The 15,286-nt window shown below is 32.2% G+C and overlaps 2 protein-coding genes across 2 annotated transcripts; one reads left to right on the forward strand and one right to left on the reverse strand.

Moving 5' to 3' along the window:
* The first annotated feature begins 2,293 nt into the window (after positions 1–2,293).
* LOC146926196 (putative protein phosphatase 2C 65) lies at positions 2,294–5,321 on the forward strand. The gene is made up of 5 exons (XM_085758575.1): positions 2,294–2,624; positions 3,147–3,434; positions 3,695–3,812; positions 4,065–4,288; positions 4,756–5,321. The coding sequence occupies exons 1-5, from the start codon at positions 2,421–2,423 to the stop codon at positions 4,960–4,962; spliced, it is 1,041 nt and encodes a 346-aa protein (XP_085614701.1). The 5' UTR covers positions 2,294–2,420; the 3' UTR covers positions 4,963–5,321.
* Positions 5,322–9,032: 3,711 nt separating this feature from the next.
* Positions 9,033–12,538, reverse strand: LOC146926197 (patellin-6-like). The gene is made up of 4 exons (XM_085758567.1): positions 11,577–12,538; positions 11,091–11,215; positions 10,381–10,522; positions 9,033–9,872 (listed from the first exon to the last, which is right to left on the reverse strand). The coding sequence occupies exons 1-4, from the start codon at positions 12,399–12,401 to the stop codon at positions 9,612–9,614; spliced, it is 1,353 nt and encodes a 450-aa protein (XP_085614693.1). The 5' UTR covers positions 12,402–12,538; the 3' UTR covers positions 9,033–9,611.
* Positions 12,539–15,286: the final 2,748 nt, after the last annotated feature.

A 15,286-nucleotide genomic window follows, 5' to 3' on the forward strand; every position in this document is an offset into this window, starting at 1 on the left:
CTCGACAATGTCCATTAAATACACCTTTCAAACCGTAAAAATCTATCAATTTTACGAGACTAAATTGATTGATTTCCATATATACTTTAAATTAGTAAATTAACGAATTTTTATATATTTTAGAGTCTTGAGTGATTTTTAAGTTAGGTAAATTTTTAAGTTGAGTGAACAAAATTACCCATTTTTTTAGAAAAGCATGTATTGACGAATTCAAAAGGGGGTGTTGATAGAAGATGCTCAATTTTTTTTTTTTTTTATCTCATTGAATTTTGCTAACTTGGGCTATATTGGGACATAGTCATTTTTCAATTTTTTTTACAAGTATTACTTTTCCCACCCTATGCCTTTCCTAGCGCTCCCTATTTTTTTTTCCAATTTTACCCCTGGTCCGGATTACGTACTCCAGAACGTATTGTTAGTATTCTTCAGATGTTTCCGGATTTTAAAATCCAGAATAGTATTTTAGCAGAACTTTTGCAATTTTAAGCTCTACAATTCGTAAAATAAAATTCGAATAAAATAAAAAACAGAAATAAAAAGACACAAACATAAAAACAACTCATTTTATTAATATATGAACAATACATTACAATAATTTTCAAGCTTTTTAAGCTTATTACATAAGATCCTAAATCTATTTCTAATCTCCTAAGAGCCTAATTCTAATCTCCTAAGAGCCTAACCACTGCTATGTGATAGGACATAGCAGTAGCTTGGCTATTGGAGGAAAATCGGAGGAGGGGGGAAGAGGAGGGCGGGAAGAAGAAACCAATGCCCCTGAGGGAGGTGGGGGGTGCTCAGACTTACGCCTAGACAGGCGAAGCTAAGAATCACACTGACCCACATGACCCTCAGAAGAATCGCCCTTCGTTGCAGCGCGGTTCCATCCTCATTGACCGTTCATACAAACCCTGAAAGTTTTCAACGAGGCCCTTATCTATGAAAGGCCAACGATGGAAAACCATGGTTGTAGAAGGAAGAAGAGGAGGAGAGGGATGGTGTGAGAAATGGTGGGGTTTGGAAGGGTATTTATAGGGAGGGGTGGGTGAAAAATGGCTGGGAAGCCATAAATGCAGTCAAAAAACGTGGTAAAACACGTTTTTTTGACTTGACCACCGTCAAAACCGTGTGGTGCAGACCACCGGCCATGACACTGACGCGGTCCAGAAAATACAATCCGGAATTCACCTTTGGTTTCCGGGTTTTATTTTCCGGAGTAATGCGATTATGGTGTGAACGAGGGAAAAGTTGGCACTTCTTTGTAGGGCTAAGGACATCCCGGAATGTAAAATCCGGAACGCTTCAGCACTTTTGAAAGAGAGCCATTAATGTGGGTTTGGACGGTTACAACCACTAACACGTTTTCATTGACTGTATTAATGACCTAGGACTTGTTTAAGGCTGTAAATAGGCTTCCATCTTCAACAAATACATCTATTCTTCACTTCACCTCTTTTCTTCAATTTTCTTCAAACGTTTTTAGTTTTTTAGGGGTGTCGGTGGTGTCATGGTCATTGTTGACCGTTCCTATGAACCCTGCAATAGCATTTCAGCTTGTGTGGGGTTCATATAACGGTCAACAGAGACCCTTGACATCAAAGAAAGACACAAAATATTCATATCGTTTTTGTTCGGATTTAATTTTCCGGAAATCTCTTCACCTCTTTTCTTCAATTTTATTCAAATGTTTTTAGTTTTTTAGGGGTGTCAGTGGTGTCATGGTCATTGTTGACCGTTCATATGAACCCTGCAATAGCATTTCAGCTTGTGTGGGGTTCATATAACGGTCAACAGAGACCCTTGACATCAAAGAAAGACACAAAAAAGCGCACAACATCTGGTCCGGATTTTATTTTCGGGAAAGTGACTAACAATCTGGTTCGGAAAACAAAATCCGAACCATGGGTATTTTTGGAATTTTTGTAGGGCGCGTGAGAAGGCAGTAGGGTGGGAAAAGTAAATCCCTTTTTTTACAAATCATTTTTCAATATATATATATATATTTAACAATTCAAATATTGTTTTGTTATTATTTTTTTTTTCATTTATGTAAAAAAAAAAAACAATTACATAACATTTTATCAAATTCTCTTCCTACATTTTCTTTTTGTTTCGCTCCTTTTAAATATTTTCTCTCGTTTTTAGGTCTTATCCAACCAGTTAAAGTGAGTTTTCAATCCTATTTGACCTACAAAAATAGACCAAATCTTAATCCATATTAGAATAAAGCCAACTAATTTAATCCAAATTAGGCTCATATCACAGCTGTGCAAGAACAAATCTAGCCAAGATACAAACAAACACAAACAAATGTTTTATCTAAGATTTCATTAAATTTCATCATCATTTTATTAATAAAAAACACAATCAATTTTTCCTCCATAAATTTGGAAGTGTAGTTGTGTAAGCATATCCAAGATATGGGAAATTTTTGCAGCTGCCAAGTTTCATTTATAGGCAAGGTACATGATGTGGAATATGATGAATGTAACCAAAAGGATATTGATTTTACAAGTGAAAATGGTGGGTCGCAGGTCATGTTTAAAGGATCCTCTAAATCTATATCAATGTACTGCAAAAAGGGTACAAAAGGAATTAATCAAGATGCAGTGACAGTTTGGGAGGTAACATTCTTCATGCATCTTCTATCAACTTTTGTTTCTTGTTTTTGCAAAGAAATTATGATTTTATTGGGGGGTTTAAGTTTTCAATCAATTTTTTAACCTCAGTTTGTTTTTTTGCGCAATTCGGCAACTGTTGTATTTAGATAGAGACGTCGGTCATTGGATCAACATCAAAGAATTCATATTTCATTTTACAATCAGATTGCAAATACAAATAAGGAGTATAGATCGTTTGATCTTGATCTAATAGCTAAGAAGCCATTAATGTCGTACCTATAAGATATTTTAACTGCATTTATCCAAATGTGCCACTTTATTCAGCCATTATATATATATAACCATGACTTTTTTGTTACATTTTTTTTTAAAATCAAATTCAATTCTTTAAGCAACTACATATTTCAAAGCTCAATGTTTCTACAATCTTTAATACTTTTTTTGTTTTTAATCATATTTTTTATTACTATGATGCCTCTTAATTCATGAAATGAATGGCCAAATTTAATGATGTACTATTAATAGGACTTTGCTGGAGAAAAAGACACAATATTTTGTGGTGTGTTCGATGGTCATGGTCCTCTAGGACACAAATTTGCACAATCTATACGTGACAATCTACCTTCCAAACTCTCTACAACAATCAAAATGTCACAACAAAATGTCTCCCAACAAGATGGTGCTAATGCTACAACTTCATGGGAAAATCACCTTTTTAGCTCCTTCAATGAGATGGATGAAGATCTTGCTAAGAACATTGCCAAAACTGATGGATTTTGTGGAGGTAGTGTAGCTGTAACTTTAATTAAACAGGTAAACATGTCTATGTCCTCTTAGGTTTTTGTTCTTTGTATGAAGGTTTTAGTAAAACGTTTGCGACTGTGATTGTGGTCACGACAACAAAATTTTGATGTTATCACTTTGACCAAAATCATAGTTGAATCGGCTCCATTTAAACGCAATTGTCTACAATGTAAAAGAAAGCAGTCTTAATTTAAATCTTACAGATTTTATTACTACCTTACTTGTGTTATAGTTCTAACCAAATTATTTCACTTCCAATAAAATTCCAGGGTGACCAATTGATAATTGGTAATTTAGGCGATTCTCGTGCAGTTCTTTGCACAAAAGCAGATGACAACCATCTTATTCCTATTCAACTATCTACTGACTTGGTTCCAGATGTTCCTAGTAAGTCTCAGCTTGATTTTGATGTATAATGTCACTTGAAATTGATTTTACCTATAAAATTAATTCTAATTTGAATCTATGATTACTAGCTTTTTCTTTAAAAACGTGATTTTTACACGCTGATTAATCGTTAAATTCATTCTTACAAAATCAGTTTATTCAAAACAAATTTTTTTGGATGAAGAATCAAACACACATTTACATTCTTATCAAGTTTATAACCAACTAATTAACTTTTTTCTTCATTACTAGATGAAGCTAATAGGGTGATTAAGTGTGGAGGTAGAGTTTTTGCAGCAAAAGAAGATCCTGATGTAAAAAGAATTTGGATGGCTGAAGGTGATTGTCCTGGATTAGCTATGTCAAGAGCATTTGGAGATTTTTGCCTAAAAGAATATGGTCTCTCCTCGGTTCCTGATGTATCTCATAGAAAAATTACTAAGCAAGATGAATTTGTTGTTTTGGCCAGTGATGGGGTAAGTATTCAAATTTTACTATGCTTCTTACTCTTTTGTAAAGTATTTTTCAAATTGTTATATACGCGCGTGCACACACAAAGGATTTGGGTTGTATACAGTCACACAATCAGACACATCACAGGTCATTGGATCAACATTAGACGATCCTGATTTCAATGCATATTTTGACTTTTTAAAAAAACCAAGATATCGAGCTTGAAATCTGGATCATCAGATCTTGATCCAACGACCATCGATGGGATTGACTACGTGACTAGAGGGATTATTTTTTTCACACAATACCAATCCCGTTATACGGCGGAAAAATGTGGTAGATGCAATGCCGTTGTAGAGACTTCAAAATCTTTTACTCCATACACTAACCGCAAATGTGGTTGTTGAGAGTAATTTAAACATTGAAATGGTTTGAAGCATAAATTACTTTTAATATGCTGTCAGCTAATGGTCTAAGATCTTTTTTATAGGTATGGAATGTGCTATCAAATAATGAAGTAATAACCATAGTTGCATCAGCACCAAAGAGGTCCTTAGCAGCCAAATTGTTAGTCAAACGTGCTGTTCAAGCTTGGAAACAAAAACATCCTTGTTTTCATATTGATGATTGTTCAGCCATATGTTTGTTCTTGAATGATCAGCCAGTTAATGTGAGAGGGAATAAAAAACATCGCTAGAAGAACCTACAATATTGCTCTTCATTTAGAAAAGTAGCATCTACAATTCCAAAATAGTAAATACTTCTAAATTGTGGTCTACAACTTCAATTGCAGCTGTAACATAACCGTTTTTGAGGCCTCCGCATCCGTGGCTGCAATTGTAGCTACATTATAACGGTTTTGTTTTTGAGGTCTCGATCACATCCGTAGCTGGAATTTAAAACCATTTCGCGACAACATGATATTAGAAATATAGAGTTAGTTAGAGTTTGTTATTAGGTAGTTAGTTTGTTAATTCCTCACAAGCTCTATATATAGACCATTTCATGTATTCATTTACTATCTTTTTCAATCTAATTTAATATGAATTCTAAAGATTTTTTCGGTATCAAACTCTCAAAAACTATTTCTCATATCTCTTTGATCATGATATTTGTAACAAAGAGTGTGATACAATAAAATATTGAAAGCTCTTAGAGGTATAGTTTCTTTGGAGTTAGGCTTTCTCGTAAGTTGTTTAACTATGAGAGATTAAAAAATTTGTTTTTGACACATATAAAGAAGTTTATTCCGTGGTAAAATCTAAAAACTAAATTAATTTTGCTTTTAAATAGGATGAGATTACATGTTTAAGTTTTCTTATCGGCTAAACATTGGTTAAATTTATCATATCGAGAGCTTATAATGTGGGTGTTTTGTTCATGCTAAAATAGAATTATAAAGTTGTATGAGATAGTGACCCATACGTATAAACATTTATAATAATTTAAAAAAAAAAATCAAAGCTATTGAATGTAAACTATATACATGTTGATGTCGAACACTGTCATATATAAGACACATGACACCTTCAACATAAAGTATTAGAACACCTTTATTGACGGTAAACTAGTATGAGACTCAACTACCCTTTGGAGTTTTTTTTTTTTTTTTACCGAAATTGAGTAATGCAGGGAGTTGGAATAGCAATTCACAACACCGATCGTAGTAAAAACTAGCTCTGCTCAAGAGGCCCAAAGACATTCAATTGCCAAAATTCACCCTAACCCTACAAAAAGATTGCTATTTAGACAATTAGCATTTGGTCACAGACACCGTTAATTGTTGTTTGCTTCAAAATGGTAGTTAATTGACGTTAAACACTTTTTAAAACGGTTAAAATCACTTTTTAAATTAATTCAACCGATTCCCTAAAAAAAATTAATTCAACCGATTAAAAAATGTTTGAAGGACAATTAACTATCGTTCGATGTGTTTTAGGTGCTTGTGCGTAATTGTGAGGTGTTAAAAGAGCAACCTTTTTTAGAAATGGTGGTTGAGTCTAACGCAACCTCACAAAATTGGCTTTTGAGGTGAGAATTTCCCCCATTTATAAACACATTGCAGGTCATCTTTTATCCGATGTAGAACTCTTTAACACCTCTCACGTCTAAGGTTGAACATCTGGGGCCTTCAAATCATATATTCTTAAGCTTCTTAGTCTATACCCGCAAAAATCATAGGACTTTTTGCTATCACTCAGTTTGAAAAAGTCTTATAATTTCAAAAGTGTACTACTTTTGGATTCTAATATAAACAATAAAAAATAAATCAATGTTAATAGTTAAAAAAGAAGCAAATCTTAACTAGTTTTATCTTACTTAATTTAATTATATTATTTCTATAATACACTTCAAATCATTTATATTTTATGATTCCAATAATTTTATATTCTCATGAAATAGTTCAAATGAATGATAGTTTAGATAGTCTTTTTTTCTTTAAGGGCGAGAGTCTATATTTTAATTACATCTAAATATCAAATAATATCAATTGCTCTTTACTCCTACTAGTTTTCTAAAAAATGTGATTTTTTTCTTCTTATATTTAATCAAAATGGAAGGAAATACTAGCAAGATAGTTATTTATTACTATTACTTGTTAGGTCATTCAGAAAATGAAAGACATGTCTATATATGATGACAAATTCCTTTTCCAAGATTCATTGGTCAATACCATCAATGCTTGTTTGAATTAGAGGTTTACACCAATTGCACTATACAATCACTGCAAATATGCTCAGCAGAGAAGACAATACATCCACCATTCCAATAGGCAAAATAGTTCATTCCACAAGATAGACACAAACCACAAATAGCTTACACACTATATACTTTCATCTATTTTTTTGGTGCAATTTTTCTATTTTATGCATAGGCTGTCAATAGGTGAAAATGACAATACCAAATATTACATTTTAAATATGTTTTCTTTTTTTGGTGTTAACCCTCCGTTTTCAAGAGGTAGGGGTCTTGGTAATCCGAAGTTCAACTAGAAAGTAAGTAAAGTCTCACACAATTATAAAAGATGTTTTATATTTCCTTAATAAGTATTTAACGCTCAAAATGATTTCCTATAGTTTTTTCATGTCGTGAATCAACTATAAACTTTAGATCATTAAAAACATTTAGTTTTCCTTAAAAAACAAAACATTTGATTGTGATATATTATTGAGAATGTAATTCTTTTATAATGATAGTACATCAAAATCAAACTTTTAATAAAATTTGATTTTTTTTTAATCCATATTATCATTTTATTTGTTTATTATGTTTTTTTAAAGGGCCAACAAAAGATAAATATATAAGTTGATAATCAAAGCACAAACCATGCTTAGATTAACACAATATAAATGTCAATTATAAATAAGACTCGACAACACCATTGCCACCAAAATAATATAGTGACTCAGGCTCCGTAAGATAAAATCACACATAATCATTTAAGTGTCCGAGTATATCATTGGTAATAAACATAAGGGAAACCATTTATTTTGCTTTAATCCAAGACCAAACAAATAACTTCACCATGTCAATCAGTGAACCAGTTACATCATCCAAATGTACAAAAACCACAAAATTTATATGTTGATAATCCAAACGCAAACCAGCCAAATCAAATGAAGGTATTCCTTACCTATTTAACTAGTCAAACATGTTAATACATACTAGTGATTACAAATATATTTCGAGAGTGAAAAATACTTGTTTTTCTTTTTCAAATGAATCGTTTGAGAGCGTCCCGATACGATGACTGAACTTTTTCTTCAAAATCGAAGGGTTAAGACCAACAAAATCTATATTCTTAAGAGAAGAGGAGGAAAATTGATGAATGCATAAAAGGTAAATGGTGGCAGACAGAGAAGAGAATAGAATCAGTTTGAATTTAAAAAGAAAAGGTAAATGCCAAAATGGTTCATGAAACAAGAACATACATCACTATCACAAACATTAGAAAAGTAAGTAAAGAAAAAAAAATCAAGGCTCCACTATCAAATTTTAACTCCCTTCAACACGTTATTGCAGTCACAACCCGTGAACTCTTCCCTCTTCTTTTTTTGGAACTTTAAGTCACAATCATGCTCTAATGCATATATTCAAACAATACCAAATCTATGCAAAAAAGTGAGCTAATTCACCTTACAAAACACATTGTCTAGTCAATATCAATCTCAATTTAAATTTCCCTTTCAATTTTTTGTTAACACATCACAAACACTTTCCCTCAATTAACCAAACCCAACATCAAAAGAACATTGAATAACAACTGCCTAATTTGATCCTAAAATTGGACTATATGAATACTATAGGCTATCATATTTTCAATATTTCAAAATAATTTTTAGAATTGCAAAATATTAATCAATTTTGTCTATGTGAATCTATTATCTGTCTATCTATCTATTAGCTATTATCAAATTCATCCTTAACTTAAATCACTTAATATCAAATGCAATTCCATCTCTCCAATCCATCCTTACCAATTTAATTTAGCAATTTAATTTAATTTTGATACAAAGTTATGATTATTTATTTTTTTAAAAGGCCAAAAAAATATATATTGAAACGAACAATCATAGCATAAGAAGTGCTATGATCTAAAAGATACATAGTTAAAAAGAACAAAACAGGCATCACCAAACCAAAAAGAAAAGAGTTGACAATCAAGATGTGAGTCGCTCATAAACATCTAAGAGGTTGAGTGCTCCACGCAGATAAGATTAGTTAACAATTGAAAAAGAAAAAAAAAACATTTGGACCAACTTTGCATATATAAATTAAATCCTTAGCAATTTCAAAGATACTTTGAAATATTGTTGATATAGGACATTGGATTGATTAAATCCTACAATTTCAAGAACCAATTGTAAGATTGCACCTTCACAAAGTCACCCTTCTGTAGTTTGCAACTTGCAGCATACACAATACCTTGTCCCAAAAACCCACCAAAAAGGTCACAACAAACAGTAACATGGTATGTTAAATAAGCAAACTTAATTGCTTTTCTTCTATACCAAGCAATATACTAGTACTGGCAGTGCCAACATTGTTCTCATTTTTACATTACACTACAAAACTACTAGTTAATTAATATTAATACCTCTAAAGTTAAACATGCCATGACAAGTTCAGAAACATAAATGAGACCCTTCAGAGAAAAAGGGTACAAGAAAAACATCATTAGCAAAAATTAAAATTAATAGCTATTAGAGCCTCCGCGTGTGTTTGAAAACTAGTTAAAAATCCGGACACCATGATAGCCAAACTCTCGTAGGCGCAACTTCAAGGTCACCACAAGTTCTCACTGCAGAAATTAGGGTTTTCAAACACACGCTTAATGGTGATCTCTCAAGTGGTGGCACATTTTCGAACAACATAACGATAAGCAGCAACTTTTTTCTTCCTTGAGGCAGTGTTGTCCACCGAGAGTATCATTTTGCCGGATTCTTTCGATGTGAATGAGTTGTGGATTGCTTCTTCTGAGGCTCCAATCTTCCTTGGCTTCTCAACTGCTATGGTGTAGCTACCTTCAGCATTTGGGACAAACTCAGCACTGTATTCTAAGTCCCAGCCTCCAACAACAATATCCCAAGTGATAGTTGCACCTCCCTAATTCACACCCACAACAAGTAAAAAACAACCAAATCAGCTTCCATGTGTATGAAATTTGATTAAATCACTAATTTAATTCTTAAGAGGCAAATGAAATGAACTAAATTCAAATATTTCTTCAAATTGAAATTTTTTTTATCACATTAGTCCTACTATGAAAACAGCTAATAATTTACATAAAAATATTTTGACTGTATTTTAACTTTTGTGATAGAAAAAAGCTTACACAAAAGCACTTATGCTATAAGCGCATAATTAATGTGATAGAAAATTTTAAATTTCAGGGGACAATTTAATAATTAAATTAATTTTAAGTACCAAATTCTCCATCATCTACAATTTTAAGGGCTAATAAACTAGTTTAAAAATTCAAGAGAGAATCTTAAGAAAAAATATTTTATATCAAAAGGAAACAAACCACTTGCATCATGCCAAAAGAAAAGAACTAATCATAATCTGATCTGCATAGGGAAGAGTAAAATGGTATGGGATGAATGATTACTACCTCAATTCCTTCTATTTGTATATTCACTTTCTCCCCTCCTTTGACAGTGAATTCAGAAGCTGGTTTTGGGGGACCATTTTGCAAATCACTCGGCAAACTCAGCCCTCCATACTGAACAGGAATATCCTCAGGTCTAATGAATCTGAGCGTAAGACAATAAATTTCACCCCAAAATGGAAACACAAGGAAAGTTGGAACATTATTAGCTGATAATGGTAAGTGAATATTTTGATTGAAGACAAATTTGAAAAAATCACATCATGCTAATACCACCATGATTTTGATGGATTGAATTGTCTGCAGTCGGCAATTCAACGCATTCACACAAGCAGCACATCAGTGGCCATTGAGTCGAGATCGGACAGATCAAAATTCCAGTGAGAAACAAATCTAAAATACCGAGGATGGAATCTAGACCATCTAATTTCGATTCAACTACCACCGATGTGCTGACGGAATAAAAAGTGGTATTGCCAATTGCAGGCAAAAGAAAGTAAAAGAAAGACAGTTTGAATGCTAAAAGTAATTAAAGGAAGAAAATTCAAAATTCAAAATCTTAAGCAATAGTAGAAAGGGATCTTAATATAGATAAAAACTGAGAAAACCAAAAGCAACTAAAACATTCTAGATCAGTTTATTTGGGACATGTAAAAGGTTCAAAATAAATGACACAAAAACAAACCAAAATGGAACAACAATTATATACTCACTTGTAGAGTGTCTCAGCAGCATTTCCTTCCTTTGAGATCACAAACTTGCTCTTAGTCCTTTGTGTCAAAAATGGACTAAACATTGAATACAACATGCTGAAGTACCATGGCACATTGATGAAAATCTAAACCACCAAAAAAGCAAAAACAAACACTTAAAATTGATAAACATTTAAACCAACCAATCCACTCAAAAACAACAAAAATGAATAAAACAATCTCAATTAGTAGCATACAAAAGTAATAAATAGTCTCTAAAGTACAAGAAATTGGTCATTTTAGTCAATTAAAGCTAGTACTTATTAGGGACTATTAATACTTTAGAGACTAAATCACTATGAAGCACGACATCGACTCATATAATTACACTAAATTATAGTTTTTTAAAATTATTAACTGTGTCGGCGTGTCAGAGTGTCTGTGTCGTGCCCGTATCCGTATCCGTGTTTCATAGCTAAATCATGATTTACTCAATAAAATTAGTACCTTTCTAGCAACCATTTCAGGGTAGTTATCTTGAAAGAGTGAGAGAATATGGTTAGAAGCAACCCTTAACTCTCTTTTAGGCATATCTTTAAGATCAGTAACTTGAATAAGAGAATTAACACCACCAGGCTTAAAATGAAGAAGCCTAATACCTCTTTCAAGAACTTGAACCCTCCATCTAAGAAACTTCTTAAGCTTCTCTTCATCACCAAAAATCCTCTCATACATATCTTTATCTCTAAACAAACCATAAGCATTGTAACAAACAGGATGACCCTCTTTGTCATAGCCTTGCATATAAGCTATAACACCTTCAAGTTCCTTGAACTGACTCAAATCTTCTTCAACTATTGTGTCAGCATTAAACTCTTTTCTCCAAGCTAAACACTTTGTAATCATGTTTAATGCTTCATTAACTCTGAAATCTCTTGCTCTAAGAAACTTCAAGAGTATTACATCAGCTCTATCATCTCCACCAAGGAGAGGAATACCCCACATGGAAACTTCACCATTGGGAGAGTTTTTTTCATTTGTGACTTCAAGGAGGTTTGTTTTGAGGTCTTGAAGTGCTTTTTTCTCTGAGGATTTGAGAAGGGTAACAAAGTAGTTATCTTCTTCAAAAGAAGGGGTTCTAAGAGTAGAAGAAGTGTTGTTGTTAGTACCCATTAGAGATGAAAGTAAGCTTTTTTTGGTTTGTTTTGGTGAGGATTCTTCAGGTACGTTTTGAAAAGGTGATTTTTGGGTTTGAAGAGACAGAGGAGATAATGAAGAAGAATCCATCATCAAGTTTGGATTTTGAGAGAAACCCAGATGAAATCTTTGCATGAAACGTTGGTTTTAAGGATTTGAAGCAAATGGGTCGGTGATTCTATGGAAAAAGCACAGAACTTTACTTGAGAGTGTGAATGTGGTTTTGCAGAAGACAGAGAAAAGAGAGAGAAAGACTGAGTTTTTTTGAGTTTGAGGTTGTTTGAGAATTTGAATGTGGTTTTGAGGGAGTTGAGTGAGTGGAATGTGGAGACAAACAACGTGGGAGAGAGTGAGAGCACGCGCTGTTTTTGGGGAAGAGTGTGGGGTACTAGAGTGTACTATTTTGCTGCATTATACAGAACACAGTGTTCAAACTGTGAAGTTTGAAAAAGATACATTCGGAGGTACACTTTATATTCTTGGGGGAGGGATTAGGGAATAGGATAATCTCTTAAGCATAATTAGGGAGTTAATAATACCTTGTTTTTTATTGTCAAAAAAAACAAAACCTGGTTTTAATTACTTAATCTGTTTTTGAAAGGATTAGTTACTAACTAATACTCCCTCCGTTTTAAAATGAGTGTCGCTTTAGCTAAAAAAAAATGTTTCAAAATGAATGTCACTTTCAGTTTCCAATGCAATAATAACTTTTTCTTTTCAATTGTACCCTCCAATTAATACTCTGCAGACTACTTCCAAAGTATTACTTTTAAAACTAACAAATAGTTAATAAAGATAATTTGGTAAAATAACCATTATCTTTCTTTTAATCATTGCATTTCTTAATATGTGTGTAAACACCTAAAACGACACTCATTTTGAAACGGAGGGATTATTCTTTTTGTCATTTCCATGGGTATTAAACAAGATAATTAGTAATTTCCTAAATATATTGAAATGATAAAAAGTTTCAAGAACATTTGTTAATTCGAATCTTCAATTCTCTTCAAATTAAAAAAACACTACTTTAATTCTTCAAAAAAAAAAATACTACTTTAAAGTATATCGCACATGGAGTTGATTTTTTTTTTTTTTGAAGGAATGGAGTTGATTTTTTGGTTAGCACTTCGGTGTCATTGGAGCGAAAATGACATATGTCATTGACCAATAAGGTAATGTCATGTGGCACACCTCGCTCTTCCTCAAATCTCTTCAACCCCCACCGCCCTTCACCTCTCCTCCTATTGTCTTCACTCTGGTTGCTTTGTATCCTCCACCTCTCCTATTTCTTTCTTCACTCCGTTGAAACCCATTTCGCCATTATGCCACCCCTTCCATCGTTCATCTTTGGCGAACCACCGCCATTTACCCTTCTCATTCACATATCAACAAGATTTACACTTCGTTGTACTTCCCTCCTTGTTCTCTCTGACCTTTACTCTCGTTGACAAGATTTGAACACATGATCTCTCGTTTAGTTGAAATAGACTTTCGCCATCTCATCAAAGTGTTTTTGAGTTACAGACTTGATTTTGTAAATGCTCTACATAGAGTAACCTATTGGTTGCCGCTTTAGATTTTATCATTTTTAATCTCATAACATTTGAATATACAAACATAAATTGTGTTTGGATGCCTTTGATAATTGTAATTCTTAATGAATTGAGTTTAATTTGGAGCAAAACAATTTGTTTGTAGAGATTTTTACTTAAAGTTTAATATAAAATCATTATGCTAGCGAACACACAAGCACAAATTTAATTTTAAAAATTTGTATAGAAATATTTTTTGCTGAATATATCAATAGGATAGGATGATAGATAAAGCTGGAGCTGGGGTCACAAAAAAAAAGTTGGAGCTGGAAAAAATGTGACAGAAAATAATTGTGGAATCAGATATTGTAGCAGTAGCAACCCACATTATTCGTCCCTAGAAAGATTGCAGTGCACGGGTTTGTTGGCTCCACTATTTGGACCACAACCTCCCCCTCCTCTACCTTTCGTTTCACACCACTATACCAACCTTTCTTTCAAAAAAAAAACATACTAATTATGCAAAAAAATATATATGTTTTCCAGAATTATTTATTTGATCTAAGTTTTGAATGGTAACATTTGAAGTTTATTTTGATTATATCTTTAACATATATAAAGTGAACACAGGGTTTTGAAATGACTTTTTAACTTTCATTTACCTTTAAACAAATTTATTTATAAGAATGCTATGGAAATGTTTTTCTGAATTATTTCGTTAAAAGTTGATCCAAGTTTTGAATGGTAACATTTTGAAGTTTATTTTGATTATATCTCTATTATATATAAAGTGAATAGACGCCTTTAAATTGAATTTTTCACTTTTAATTATACTTTTAAACAAATTTACTTATAAGAATGATATATTGTTGATTTCTATTAGAAATATAAAAATTTATATTATATTTGTTATATTATTTGTGTCATTGGAAAAATAAGTATAGATTGTTAAAATATTAAAATACAAAATATTTATATCTATATTTTATTCAAAATCAAAATAATTTTAATCAAAATCAAAATTTCTCAAAAACTATTATTCATAAATTATACACATTGGCTCAATAAAAAATACGGATAGCACAATAAAAAATGCGAATAAACATGGAGTGTCCGTCTGAACGTTATTTATTGTAATATTATATAGATGTGACAAGGGAAATGTGGGCAAGCATAGAAAAAAAGTGTTTCCCTTATTTTCATGATGAGAGTTTCATGATTCTTTCCTCAAATTTGCAATTAAAAATGAAAACTAAAAATGGAAAACTTTTCCTACAAAAACTACACCAATGCATACGCTGTCCAAAACAATAAACACAAAAGCTTTTCTTACAGAGAGAAAATTAAAACGAAAACTAAGAAAATAGACAAGGGAAATATCTCATCTCTCTACAATCATCATAAAGCAACGGAAATAAAGAACATTCAAATGTCATTCCAAAAGCAACAAAAATAAACACAAAAGTTTCATTGTATGAAATTAACATT

Source organism: Medicago sativa, chromosome 4, assembly GCF_051527215.1.
Source record: "Medicago sativa cultivar Bolivia chromosome 4, Bolivia_mono, whole genome shotgun sequence".
Taxonomy (NCBI): domain Eukaryota; kingdom Viridiplantae; phylum Streptophyta; class Magnoliopsida; order Fabales; family Fabaceae; genus Medicago; species Medicago sativa.

Excerpts from the sequence above, each read along its gene's own strand:
- LOC146926196 (XM_085758575.1), top strand. The coding sequence starts at position 2,421 with ATGGGAAATTTTTGCAGCTGCCAAGTTTCATTTATAGGCAAGGTACAT. Across the intron at positions 2,625-3,146 it reads ATGCAGTGACAGTTTGGGAG|GACTTTGCTGGAGAAAAAGA; the intron begins GTAACATTCTTC and ends TACTATTAATAG. Across the intron at positions 3,813-4,064 it reads CTTGGTTCCAGATGTTCCTA|ATGAAGCTAATAGGGTGATT; the intron begins GTAAGTCTCAGC and ends CTTCATTACTAG.
- LOC146926197 (XM_085758567.1), bottom strand. The coding sequence starts at position 12,401 with ATGCAAAGATTTCATCTGGGTTTCTCTCAAAATCCAAACTTGATGATG. Across the intron at positions 11,216-11,576 it reads CTGAAATGGTTGCTAGAAAG|ATTTTCATCAATGTGCCATG; the intron begins GTACTAATTTTA and ends TTGGTGGTTTAG. Across the intron at positions 10,523-11,090 it reads GCTGCTGAGACACTCTACAA|ATTCATTAGACCTGAGGATA; the intron begins GTGAGTATATAA and ends TCTTACGCTCAG.